Below are 14,684 nucleotides of genomic sequence, written 5' to 3'. Positions count from 1 at the left end.
GTACAGTGATGCACCTATGAAAATGCTCACATATGCTCTATATCCGGGATCCCCAAACTTTCTTACACGTGAGCCACAGTCAAATGTAAAAAGACTTGGAGAACAACACAAGCACCATAAAAGTTCATGGAGGTGCCAATTAGGGCTGTGATTGGCTATTAGGCAGCCTCTATGCACCCTATCAGCTTACAGGGGCTTTATTTGGTAGGAAATCTTGTTTTTAGTCACCCAAAACTTGCCCCAAGTCAGGAATTCAAAAATAACTTCCTGGTTTGGGGGTACTGAGAGCAACATCCAAGGGGTTGGTGAGCAACATGTTGCTCCGAGTCACTGCTTGGGGATCACTGCTCTATACAGAATATTGTATACTAATCCTTTCGATTCTCAAATGATATTGTTTGCCCAAAGGGATATATGTACGTAGGTATGTGTTTTTAGATTTTTGGTCTTCATTATGCTTTGATTGTGTTGAAAAACCCAACACAATTGAATGAAGTGATGATGAACGCTGGTTAGTCAATGTATCATTCTTTATAAACTCACTGTATTGTTTTGTCACCCACTGTGACCTACAGCCCTTGTATTTTTTTACTTGTGTCTGTAAGTTACCCTCCCATATAGATTGTAAGCTCTTCGGGGCAGGGACTGGTTGATCACCCTTTCCATAAAAATTCCATGTTTATACTATACCTTGCTATGTTAGATTCCATGAGTGCCTGTTCAACATATAGTTACTGGTTTATTACCCTTTCCATAAAAATTTACTGTTTCTACTACACCTTTCTATGTTGGATTCCATGATTGCCTGCTCAGCATCTAGTTACTGGTTTATTACCCTTTCCATAAAAATTTACTGTTTCTACTACACCTTTCTATGTTGGATTCCATGAGTGCCTGCTCAGCATCTAGTTACTAGTTGATTACCCAATCAATCTATGTTTATACTATACCTTGCTGTGTTGGATTCCATGAGTGCCTGTTCAACATATAGTTACTGGTTTATTACCCTTTGTTCAAAGACTTTGTTTCTACTATACCTTTCTATGTTGGATTACTTGAGTGCTTGCTCAGGATCTAGTTACTGGTTTGCCACCATTTGCATAAAGTCTGCTGAAAGGTGCCTCTACTACACCATTCTACACGGGGTTCCATGAATGCTTGCTCATGATCTAGTTACATAGCTACTGTTACATAGGAACAGAAGGAAGGAAAATGAAATGTTTTCCAGTCTCACCCACATACTTCCCGTTTCTCAATAATTTGGTGCTTCTTAAAAAGCAATAGGAAGCAGCTTTATCTCTGGAACATGACCTATTATGATAGGTTACAAATAGCTGTATCACATATGATACAAGTTAAAAGCATCTTTGAAATTACAGCTACAGGCAGTACAGAAGCTAGATGAAGAACTTACCTCACCATTAACTCAAACATACCATTCGCGAACTTCTGCCAAAAAGTGCGAACTTTTGCGAACTTTGCGAACCCCATAGACTTCAATGGGAAGGCGAACTTTAAAACCTAGAAAAGCCATTTCTGGCCAGAAAACTGATTTTAAAGTTGTTTAAAGGGTGCCACAACCTGGACAGTGGCATGCAGGAGGGGGATCAAGGTCAAAAATTTCTCTGAAAAATACGTTGTTGACACAGAGTTGCGTTTTGTGCTGTAAAGGGCAGAAATCACACTACATTTCTAAACTTGTGTAATAAACTGCTTTTACAAGGACTATTGGGTTACAGCAGATGATCAGCAGGACAGCTGCCCACAGCAGCTACATACAGAGCAGTAGAAAGTAGATTACTAGTCAGCAAAGCTACCTAAACTGTCCCTCAAACCTCTGCACAGCTCTCTCCCTATGTGCTAATACAGAGCAGTAGAAAGTAGATTACTAGTCAGCAAAGCTACCTAAACTGTCCCTCAAACCCCTGCACAGCTCTCTCCCTATGTGCTAATACAGAGCAGTAGAAAGTAGATTACTAGTCAGCAAAGCTACCTAAACTGTCCCTCAAACCCATGCACAGCTCTCTCCCTATGTGCTAATACAGAGCAGTAGAAAGTAGATTACTAGTCAGCAAAGCTACCTAAACTCTCCCTCAAATCAATGCACAGCTCTCTCCCTATGCTAACTCATCAAGCACACACAGGCAGAATGTAAAATGGCTGCTGGGCTTCGGTTTATATATGGAAGGGAGTGGTCCGGGGGTGGTCCAGGAGGGAGAGCTGCCTGATTGGCTGCCATGTATCTGCTGGCTCTGGGGTGAGAGGCCAAAATTTGGCTCCAGCTAAGGCGAACCCAAAATTGCGAACATCGCTAAAAGTTTGCGAACTTGCGAACACCCGATTTTCGTGCGAATTAGTTCGCCGGCGAACAGTTCGCTACATCTCTACAGGGGAAAAGGACACACCTCCACTTGAATTATATAGAGTGTTAGACTTAAATCTCTTTTTTTTTTGTTTAGACACTAGATACCTCACTGAATCTAAAACAACTTTGTCTCTATAATAATAATTTTACTTTCATTTTTACTTCATCCTTCAAAATTCTCAGTCCCAGAGGAATATTTTGTCTATTTGAGTCACTATGATGATGGTCTCCTTGGCCTCTGACTGCTCTACTAATTGCTCTAAGTAGTCCTTATTAACAGTCTCTCTTCCCAGACATATATTGAGGCATACCATTAACCATAGAGTCATCTCTTTGTTCTATTTATGACCGCCTTGTGTCTTGGTCAGTAGTGATGAGCGAATCTGTCCCGTTTCGTCGAAAAATGAGAGAAACTTCGGAAAAATTAGCAAAACTTTTTTTTTTTGACACATGCAAATTTTTTTTGATGGGGGATGCTGATGCTGAAATGCCGAATTTCGCTGCAAATCCATGCCTGGTGAAATGTTTTGCCAGGCATGGATTCACGGTGAATTTCCGCTTAATGCCATCGGCAGATTGTTTTGCGAAATGGATGAAAAGTTTGGCAGGGTGTTCATTTGTTGACAATGAAGATATCTATATATTTATTTTTATATTTACTTATATTAACAGGGCATCTACTCCTGCTTACAGCACTTTTCATTGAAACATCAGGTAAGAATGGTTATTAATGGTTAATAATATGTCATTACTTAACTGTATTATAAAGTAAATGCTTAGAATAAATGTATTCCATAAACTAAAGTGAACCAGGGAAGTAGGGTAGAAATGCCACATGTTTTAGGGTTCTGTACCACCTAATGGCAACAATACCTCTTTAGCAAGGCAGATGTGTGCCCTAAAGATGCCCCAGTAGCTCCACATGTTCTTTTCTGCTGATTCCCAGCACATGCTCTAGGCTATGTCACTGGGGGCCATGCTCTAGTCTAGGCTATATCATTTACTAAAGTGTGAATTTTCTCCTTGTCTAAGTTCACAACACAGAATATATTTACTAAAAAGTACACTTTTTCAAGAGAAATGTGATGAATTTTCTCCTGGCATACATTCTCAGTGTATTTTTCCCATAAAATTGTAGTGGAGAAAGTGCTCTAGAGAATTTTTCGCCAGGAAGAAACAACGTATGTGGAAAATTTCAAAGTTTCAAAAGTGGCTGCTCTATCTTTATAATGGAAGTTGGCCAGCCGTAACCTGGAGAAATTTCTCTTGGTGAAAATTCATTGGGCCTGATTCACTAAAGTGCGTAAAAATTATCGCACGCTTTTTTGCGTTAAAAAACGCAAAATAATTTGCGCGCGATTCACCATAGTATTATCGCGTGCGAAAAATAGCCATTTTCGCATGGGTTATTTCTCGCACTAGTTTTACCGCATGCGTTAATTTCCGCGCTGAAAAGAATACGATCGCATGATTCACTATAACTTTTGCGCGCTAAATATCGCATTCGGCTATGCGAAAATTAACACCTACTACAGGCAGGCGAAAAATTATGCAAAAGTACAGTAAATGAGTTTTGGCAATAAAATATGGACTTTGCAGTGTTATTTATTCAAGTCTGTGTTTCCCCCAGAGTGACGCAGCCGCCAGTTCGCAGCGAAATGGTCATTTTTAATACAGTAATTTTCTGCAAGTATTGGCGTGTATAGCTAACATGGCGTGTGTTCATTTGCGCGACTATTTATATTTGGCTACAAGTGATGAAATGTTTCGCCAGGCATGGATTCGCAGCGAATTTTTGGACGTGCGTTGAATTTTTTTGCGGCGGATTTTTTCATGCGTTTCGCAAAACAATCCGCCAATGGCAAAACGCATGAAAAAATTCACCACACAAAAATTCACAGCGCATACAAAAATTTATACAAGCGTCAAAAAATAATAGTCACGGGCAACAATTTTTTTGCCCGCACAACATTTTTGCCGTTTCGTGGATCTTTCGAAAGATTTGCTAATTTTTCACTAAAGATAACCAGAACACATTTGCTCATCACTAGCGGCTACTATTTATAAGCATCTACTATTTATATGCTACTATGTATATGCTACTATTTATATGCTACTATTTATATGTGGCTAATATTTATATACACCATTTATATGCGGCGACAATTTTTATACACTATTTCTAAGCTACCATTCATATGCGGTGACTATTCGCGGGCGTAATTTAGCGCATGTACCAGCAAATACCGCATTGAAATAGTCTTCGCGAGTTAAATAACGCATGCAATATCGCGCGTAAAAAAGCGCGAGTATGCTTATAGTGAATCGTGCGAAAAATCGCCAAAATTAAGCCGCGGTAAAAATTTTAGCGCACAATAAAAATAGCGCATGTTTTATCGCCCTTTAGTGAATCAGGCCCATTCTTGTGTTCTTAGTAAACTGGAGAATATTCACTGGAGGAATTTCACCTGGAGAAGAGATGCGAATCTACGCCACTATGAAGTTAATTCTTCAAAACTTGCTGTATTCTCCTTTCAGAAAATTGGTGATGTTGAGGGGAATCAGGGCTGGAACTAGGGGTAGGCACAAGAGGCAGCTGCTTACAGTGCAACGATTGGGGGGCGCCAGGCATGAGCCTCTCCTGCCTACCCCTAATCCTCCTCCTTTGTCATTGCTTGTCATAATGTGGTGGGGGCAATGACACATCGCATCGCCCCCCCCCCCCTGTGGGAACTGCACATGCGAGTTAGCAACCAGGTTGCTTAGGGCAAATATTTTGCAGACTTAAGTCTAAAACAACTGGACTTTCTGAGTTTACTTGAAAATATTTCACTCCCTTATTCTGCTAAATACTATGTTAAATGTGACTAGAAATTCCATATTTAATGTAGAAAGTATAGTAAAGTAAAGTATACAATACAGTTGTAGATTGTAAGCTCTTTTGGGCAGAGCTCCCTTCCCCTCCTGTATCGGTTATTGATTGCTTTATATGTTACTCTGTATGTCCAATGTATGTAACCCACTTATTGTACAGCGCTGCGGGATATGTTGGCGCTTTATAAATAAATGTTAATAATAATAATGTAGAGTGTAAGCTCTTTTGGGCAGGGCTCTCTTCCCCTCCTGTATCGGTTATTGGTTGCTTTATATATTACTCTGTATGTCCAATGTATGAAACCCACTTATTGTACAGCGCTGCGGGATATGTTGGCACTTTATAAATAAATGTTAATAAAAAATAATATATTGGAATTGGACGCTCATGGAGCCCTGCTTAGTCTGCCCCTGAGGGCTAGATATGTTTTACCCAAAGGATATTCATGTTGTGACCTTAAGTTATATAAGTCAAAATATCTAACATGATAATTTTGGATATAACTAAAATTCTATTTTAGTATTATTATTGCTGTATTGTTGGTCACATTAACATTTAGCAGCATTTGTCCAACTTTATAGGGGAAGTGAAAATACTCCAACTGCCTTTTGTTCTGCTTTTTTTTTTCCAAAGAATAAACAAAAAAATGAATATCCAGTCCTGTTGCAACATCAGCCCCCACAACAAAAGCAGTCTGTCTTCAGAACTATTATTATTATTATTATTATGCTTTCAGTTCCCTGCAGCCTGGATATGGTGGTGGTATGTCCAGATCCAATATTCGCTGAATTGTGCCAAGTGAACATGATTCAGGTCCTTCAGACCAACTCAGCAGCTTATCTGCCTGCGTATGGGGCCCTCCAACAGGCCTTCCCAACCAATATCTGGCCAAAAATTGTCCAAATGTTGATTGGACAGGTTGATGTTGATGAGGACCATTTCAGCTCATTGATGCTGTCCTCACTCCGCCTTTCGCATCCCCTTCATTATAATGTGATCATTTGGGCCGAGCATTCTGGATAGCAAGTTATATACTTGTATTGCTTTCACTTCATATAATTAATAATAAAAAATCATTAAATGCGTAATAAGTGTGTTTATAGTTAAAAACAGCTTGAAACTAAGCCTTTGTAAAGATTAAGGGGGCTATGTAATAAAAGGCGCTAAGTTTGCCCAGGAGCTGTAACCTATAGCATCCAATCAGCAGGTAGCCTTTACTGGTCACCTGTTTAAAATCAATCATCTTATTGGTTGCTATTGGTTACTGCTCCTGGGCAAACTTAGTGCCTTTTATTATAGGGATTCATCTTAAAATTGATTGAACCTGTGCTGTGTATGTGTTTGAGAAATGTAGGCGAGTTATGGCTTTCTGGAAGCATCACTGGATTTGTGAAACAGGAAGTGTCTTCTCCAGTCAGTGGGAGGTGGCAGTGACATCACATCCTCTCCAGTGATTTTTTTTTTTTTGTTGGACAGACCATAGTGGGGATAGGCCAGAGGTTTGTTTAGTTTAGGTAGAATCTGTCATGCTTCAAACTAATGAGATGGTCAAAATGTTTAGACCAAAATTTTGGCTTCCTATAATTGTTTTGGTATTGTATCAGAGCTTCCATTTATTGTTCTAATGCAAACACTTAATAGAATTATTAAGGTAATATATAATCTCTGTGCCTGTAGGAGCTGCTGCGAGGCCTGTGGTTTCCTTCTCCCCAAACTGGACCCCAATATTCCCAGGGGAGTCTGTAACTCTGAGCTGTAATGTGGCTCCTACTGCCCAAGGGAACCTGGGATATTCATGGTACTGCAATGGACAGCGGATACATTGGAATCAGAAGAGCCTTCCAATTCTGCCTGGCACAGAGCCACACAGTGGGGATTACCAGTGCCAGCTCGCCAATTATGGGAAAAGTGATCCTATGAGACTGGATATATATATTTATAATGGTGAGTTGAAAGATATTTCGATATGAAAATGTTTAACAAAATTCCCAAATTAGAAAGGGAGATGTACTAACAGCTGAACATTTTCCTTATATTTCAGATCCGCTCATCCTGCAGGCGCCCCCTGCTGTTCATGAAGGGGACTCCCTGTCTCTCAGATGTCACAGTCGGCCTGGATATGATACATGGAACCCAGTATTTTACAAGGACAATAAGCCCATTGGGTCCCCAGTCAGGGGCTCTGAGTTACACATAGGAAGAGTGGATGTTACTGCGTCTGGTACATACAGATGTGAAAAAGAATTACATTATTGCAATTATTTTAATCCTTGTAGTATTGCTTCTAGTGATGAACGATACATTTTAGTCTCAGGTAAGGACCTGTGAAAACCAAAGTTACATTTAGGGGCCCATTTACTAAACATTGATTTTTTTTTTTAACTTGAATGGGATTTTTAGTGCAAAAAGTCGCAAAGAAAAAACGCTGCAACTTTTTCAAAATTTACTATGTGTCTAATCATCTAAAAATCTGAATTCAGTTAACAGAATTAGAAATGAGAAAACCCCAACTAACACATAATGGCCAAGTAGAATGTGTACCAGGCAGAGAGGGCAAAAACAATGTTCATGATATGTATAGATCTGTTCATCCAGTATCTGTTATGTTAACCTGTACCCAGTTGCCCATTTTAAACTTAAATGGATGCTCCCTTAGTTAAACTGAAGCTCATTTGTTTTCTTTTATAGAGCTTTTTAGTACCCCACAATTAAAAGTGAGGCCAGATCAGGTGACAGAAGGAGATCACATGACCATAACATGTGACACAGAGCTCAGCCCACACAGAGCGACTACAGAGCTGCAGTTTGCTTTCTACAGAAATGGGCACAATGTGCAGGGATTCAGTTTATCCAACCAATATGGAGTCCCCTCAGCTCAGCTGGAGCATTCTGGGAAATATACCTGTGAGGTACAGACTCCAACCGGCAGTGTGAGGAAAACTAGTAGCATGGCACATATACACATACAGGGTAAGTATTATATAGTATTGAATTTCTCTTTACTGCCTATATTATGTCCCACAATGACACTACAGTCATAAAATACAACAAATTCAACTCGAAATTTGAAAATGAATGATATTTAACCCATGTTCCTATTCTCTGTTGTGCTCTGTTATACATATAGCAAGAATTTCAGCCCTAAAGCCTGACTAGCTGTAACTTACAGAAAATAAGTGTTTCTGGAAATAGCCATTATACCCCTTTTATATTTCTGTTAGATAAACACAACGGAAAAATAATATTAAATATTTTTTTTTACAATACAATAATTTAATGATGAGTTTAAATTTTATTTATTGCAGAGCTGTTCAGTTCCCCACAAATAAAAGTGAGGCCAGATCAGGTGAAAGAAGGAGATCACATGACCATAACATGTGACACCAAGCTCATCCCACGCAGAGCGACTACAGAGCTGCAGTTTGCTTTCTACAGAAATGGGCACAATGTGCAGGGATTCAGTTTATCCAACCAATATGGAGTCCCCTCAGCCAAACTGAAGGATTCTGGGAATTATGCCTGTAAAGTAAAAAATCCAAGCAGAAGTGTAAGGAAAAGAAGTACCATGGCAAACATTCAGATTGGGGGTAAGAACTCTATCAAGAAAGACCTAGGTCAGTGGTTCTCAACCTTCCTAATGCCGCGACCCTTTAATTCAGTTCCTCATGTTGTGGTGACCCCCAACCATAAAATTATTCCTAAAACCATCGGAAATATGTGTTTTCCGATGGTCTTAGGCGACCCCTGTGAAAGGGCCGTTTGACCCCAAAGGGGTACCAACCCAAAGGTCGAGAACCACTGATCTAGATAGTATAATGTGTTGTGGAAACCTGTCAGCACAATAAAATGAACCTTTTCTATAGAGTCAATATAAAGTTGTAAAAGCGAATTCCCACAAATCTGATATATTTGGGGATTGGCCCAGTTAATCCATCAAGCTTTGTTCCCTCCACTTGTCTTCATCTTGTTGAGCCCCAAGAATGGCCTAATCCCCCTTTTGTCAATGCCTGTGTAAGGCTACAAAATCATTCAAAATCAAGGGTAATTGACACTGCTTTGTATTATGAGTAGGGATGAGCGAATTTTTTCACCAGACATGGATTCGCAACAAAATTCAGCATTTTGCCATCTGCAAATTTTTTCCATGGAAAATTCGCAGTCGTGTCTAAAAAATTTTTTGTCAAACAAGTTGCAGTCGCGTCAAAATTTGCGCACATCAAAAAAATGAATGAGTGACTGAGTTTCATGAATTTTTCCAACGCTTCACAAATTATTCGGCGACGCGAAACAGGACAGATTCGCTCATCACTAATTATGAGCTATTGGCTTTAATACAACTGTTACATTTGATGAACTACTGATCCATTACCCTGACAATCTGTTTGTATGCCTTCTAACCCTAAGTCAAAACCATCACAACTAAGTATGTAAAAGGAACAGCAACACCAAAAAAAACTATAAGGTACTCTTGCCCTGCACTGGTAAAAGTTATGTGTTTGCTGCAACAAGACTACTATAGTTTATATAAATACCCTGCTTTGTAGCCCCGGGGGCAGCCATTCCTGCACTGGTACAGCTGGGGTGTTTGCTACAGAAACCCTACTATAGTTTATATAAATACCCCACTGTGTAGCCCCGGGGGCAGCCATTCCTGCACTGGTACAGCTGGGGTGTTTGCTACAGAAACCCTACTATAGTTTATATAAATACCCCGCTGTGTAGCCCCGGGGGCAGCCGTTCCTGCACCGGTACAGCTGGGGTGTTTGCTACAGAAAGCCTACTATAGTTTATATAAATACCCCGCTGTGTAGCCCCGGGGGCAGCCATTCCTGCACCGGTACAGCTGGGGTGTTTGCTACAGAAACCCTACTATAGTTTATATAAATACCCCGCTGTGTAGCCCCGGGGGCAGCCATTCCTGCACTGGTACAGCTGGGGTGTTTGCTACAGAAACCCTACTATAGTTTATATAAATACCCCACTGTGTAGCCCCGGGGGCAGCCATTCCTGCACTGGTACAGCTGGGGTGTTTGCTACAGAAACCCTACTATAGTTTATATAAATACCCCGCTGTGTAGCCCCGGGGGCAGCCATTCCTGCACTGGTACAGCTGGGGTGTTTGCTACAGAAACCCTACTATAGTTTATATAAATACCCCACTGTGTAGCCCCGGGGGCAGCCATTCAAGCTGGAAAAAAGGAGAAAAGGCACAGGTTACATAGCAGATAACAGATAAGCTCTGTAGAATACAAAAGGAGTTTATGCAACTTATTTGTTATCTGCTATGTAACCTGTGCCTTTTCTCCTTTTTTCCAGCTTGATTGGCTGCCCCCATGGCTACACAGCAGCTTTGTTTATATAAACTAGAATCCCAACCATTATAAATATGTTTTTTTCCCTTTGTTAGAGTTGTTTTATAACACACAAATAAAAGTGAGGCCAGATCCAGTGACAGAAGGAGATCACATGACCATAACATGTGACACAAAGCCCAGCCCACACAGAGAGACTACAGAGCTGCAGTTTGCTTTCTACAGAAATGGGCACAATGTGCAGGGATTCAGTTTATCCAACCAATATGGAGTCCCCTCAGCTCAGCTGGAGGATTCTGGGAATTATATCTGTGACATACGGACTCCAACTGGCAATATAAGGAAAAGTAATGGCATGTTATATATACAGATACAGGGTACATTATTTCTGTCTCTATTTTTTAAAATAGGGCATATTTATTAATCTTGAATTTTTTTTAAATTTTTTTTGTCTTATGTTGGTTTTTATGATTTTTCAGTGTCATTTACAAAACTATGAAGACATCCAAGTAATCAAACTTTTGTGGCTTTTCACATAAATAACGTAGATACAAACTTTTGCAGAAGAAGTAAAAAAAGAGTGAGACAGCCCATTCTAAGATAAGAAATGGATACCAAAACTCCCGGGCAGTCTGATCCTAGCAGGGACAGCGCAAGCAATGTCACATGTTGCCTCCGCCTGTCTAGTTCTCTGCCTCCTCAGCTGAATCATAAACCACATCCTCAAGTCAACCACTTGTCAGCCACATGTTTCTAAAAAAAAATGTGCCAACATCAGAAATACTGAGGTGAAAATACTATGGAAAAACAATTATTTAGGAAGAAAAAAAATAACACACTTTTCTAACCACTTCTGCAATTAACCTTAATATTTTTTTTTCCATTTCAGAGCTATGTAAGTTTTAATTAATTGCCAATATAATGAATTTTGTAACAACAATGCCACCTACTGGTCAGTTCCTGTAACTGTACAGGCAGAGAGATATCCCTTCAGAAGGAAAACAGAAACAGTTCTGATGTTGCTCTGCTCAGGAAAGAGATCAAAAGCCTCAGATGCCCTTTCCTATCTCTTCCCAGAGCAACATCAGAACTGTTTCTGTTTTCCTTCTGAAGGTATATCTCTCTGCCTGTACAGTTACATGAACTGACCAGCAGGTGGCGCTGTTACAAAATTATAACAGCAGTTTACAGCCAGTAAATATCTTTAAACTTAGTATTTCATAGAATGCCCAATTCTAAGCAACATTGCGGTTGATCTTCCATTTGTAGAATTTTTGAAGTTTTTGCCTTATTCTTCTGACTAGTGATGAGCGAATCTGTCCTGTTTCGCTGTGTCATAAAATTCGTGAAACGGCAAAAGATTTGTAAAATACATTTGTTGCGCTAGTATTTTTTTTTTGTCGCCCGCGGGTTTTTTTGTTGCCCGTATCTTTTTTTTACGAGACCGTGCCCATTTTTGAAGCGATTACGTCCATTTTTATGCTGCCACACCCGTTTTTGATGCAACCTCTTCCAATTTTGACGCAAACTTTTTTGACATGTGGCAAATTTTTTAGCTCCGAATTTTCACGTAAGTTTTGCAAAACAATTTACCATTGGAAATTTGCTGCGAAAAAATTTGCTCATCACTACTAATACAAAAAATGTATTAATGAGTTATTTCCTGGTAGTCCCTTCAGTATTTTTTTTTATAAAGACAAAGGAAAATTTAATAATGCTTAAGTCTGGGTTTAATTTATTGCAGAGCTCTTCACTGTGCCACATATAAAAGTGAGTTCAGATCAGGTGATTAGAGGAGATCACATGACCATAACATGTGACACAAAGCTCAGCCCACACAGAGAGACTACAGAGCTGCAGTTTGCTTTCTACAGAAATGGGCACAATGTGCAGGGATTCAGTTTATCCAACCAATATGGAGTCCCCTCAGCTCAGCTGGAGGATTCTGGGAATTATACCTGTGAGGTACAGACTCCAACCGGCAGTGTGAGGAAAACAAGCAGCATGGCACATATGCAGATTGAGGGTAAGTGCAAGCTAGTTTTGGACAATAAAATACAATAAACTATTTTCCTCAATGCAAGTCATGGATGAAATAGTAACCCAGCTAGAATTCTAATTCTAAAATGTCATTTACTAAGTACAGGTACTTTCCTCCAGTACTGCCCAACCTAAATAAAAGATTATAAAAGATGATATAAAAGACACAAAGGGGCACATTTACTAAGCAATTTTGAGATAAATTCAGATTTTTTTTTTCTTACTTCTAGATAATTTTGAGATTTACGATTTTTTTGTTATTGTCCCCGGAAAAATTCAAGTTTTTCGAAAATAACTCCCATAATTCGTATTTGGAGTCTTTTGCTGCAATAAATCATATCAGCTACTTTCAAATAGAGTTTTCCTGAATTCAAATATTTAAGATTTAAGAGAAAAAAAATCTAAATTCTAGTTAAAATTTGAATTTCCTAAATAAGGTAGAAATGTTTCCTTTTTATTGAAAATAGAGAGTAGAATGTGATTTTAGTGTAGACAAGTATGATTTATTCAGTGAAGTGTTGAGTTTCTTTTTTGTTATAAATATACTAGCAAGTTAGATTGGCAAGTTTTCAAATTTTTCCAAATTCATAAAAAAAATCAAAACTACTCAGTTTTAATTAATTTGCCCCTTAGATTATATTCATCCCTGCCATAAAGCAAGATTAGACTGCTGCTGTTTGCTGTTTTTCTTCACCACAAAACCACATTATTTACACTATTAGGTTTGCAATGTAAACTTTACAACCCAACTATTACATGGGATACAGCAAACCAAACATCCATCATATACTGTATGTTTATAATTTAATTATACATTACCGCCAGTGTGGCTAAGCATGTATAAATCACATTCTGAAATAGAATATCATTTTTCTTTTCAAGAATTTTTCTTTGGCACACAAATAAAAGTGAGCCATTATCCTGTAACAGAAGGAGATAACGTGACCATAACATGTGACACCAAGCTCAACCCACGCAGAGCGACTACAGAGCTGCAGTTTGCTTTCTACAGAAATGGGCACAATGTGCAGGGATTCAGTTTATCCAACCAATATGGAGTCCCCTCAGCTCAGCTGGAGGATTCTGGGAATTATACCTGTGAGGTACAAACTCCAACCGACAGTGTGAGGAAGAGGAGCAGAGAGGCACATATCCATATTGAGGGTGAGTATAAAGTATTTTTGGAGAATGGTAACACAATATTTTTTTTTTTCAATGCAAGTCATGGATGAAATAATTACCCAGCTAAAATTCTACTTCTAAAATGTAATTTACTAAGTACAAGTACTTTCCTCCAGTACTGCCCAACCTAAATAAACATAAAAGACACTAAGCAATTATGGGATAAAGTTGGGTTTAGATAATTCTAGATCATTTTGAGATTTAGGAATTGGTTTTCGTCAGAACTCGATTTTTTCATTATTGTGCACCGAAATTGTTTTCGATAACAACTCCCATAATTCATGATTTATTAATATTTAGTTAACTTTTTTTTGTAAAATAAAAATTTGACAGGTTTGAGCTGTTGATTACTATTGAGTCCTACGGAGGCTTAGAATAGTAGGGGAATAGAATAGTCAGTGACAGCCTGTCCTTGATACTTTTGTAAGGACAAGTTATTCCCCTTATTGTTTTCTGTTTCATCCAGCTTCAAGGGGAACTTAATCCCCTCATTGTTTACTATTTCACACATTTTCAAGTGGAAGTTATTCCCCTCATTGTTTTCTATTTCACACATTTTCAAGTGGAAGTTAATCCCATCATTGTTTTCTGTTTCACACATTTTCAAGGGGAAGTTAATCCCATCATTGTTTTCTATTTCACACGTTTTCAAGTGGAAGTTAATCCCATCATTGTTTTCTGTTTCACCCAGTTTTAAGTGAAACCTTAAACACATTATTGTCCCCCCGAAACAATACTCATCCCGTACCGGACCCAAACCCGCCCGCTTCCAACCCAAACCCTACCCAATCCGGCTTCCTCCCTCTATATTAGACACGCCCTGCAATGACCTTACAAAAGGGGGAGGAGCATGCTGGGCGCACACCTATAAATTAGAGAGCCTGAAGTGGAAGCCGGCAGTGTAAGGTTG

General features: G+C 39.1%; 1 protein-coding gene across 1 annotated transcript in view; it reads left to right on the top strand.

Annotated features, from left to right (window-relative positions):
• The window catches only part of LOC116406859 (Fc receptor-like protein 2), a 68,131-nt gene extending 53,452 nt beyond the window's left edge, over positions 1-14,679 (top strand). The window contains exons 3-8 of the mRNA XM_031891838.1: positions 7,282-7,554; positions 7,929-8,210; positions 10,648-10,929; positions 12,297-12,578; positions 13,475-13,756; positions 14,588-14,679. Of these exons, the coding sequence (XP_031747698.1) occupies positions 7,282-7,554; positions 7,929-8,210; positions 10,648-10,929; positions 12,297-12,578; positions 13,475-13,756; positions 14,588-14,679 (1,493 nt within the window). The remainder of the gene's footprint in view (positions 1-7,281; positions 7,555-7,928; positions 8,211-10,647; positions 10,930-12,296; positions 12,579-13,474; positions 13,757-14,587) is intronic.
• The last annotated feature ends 5 nt before the right edge of the window (positions 14,680-14,684 follow it).

This window comes from Xenopus tropicalis, chromosome 8, assembly GCF_000004195.4.
Source record: "Xenopus tropicalis strain Nigerian chromosome 8, UCB_Xtro_10.0, whole genome shotgun sequence".
Taxonomy (NCBI): Eukaryota; Metazoa; Chordata; class Amphibia; order Anura; family Pipidae; genus Xenopus; species Xenopus tropicalis.
This window is presented reverse-complemented; position numbering and strand designations above follow the sequence as displayed.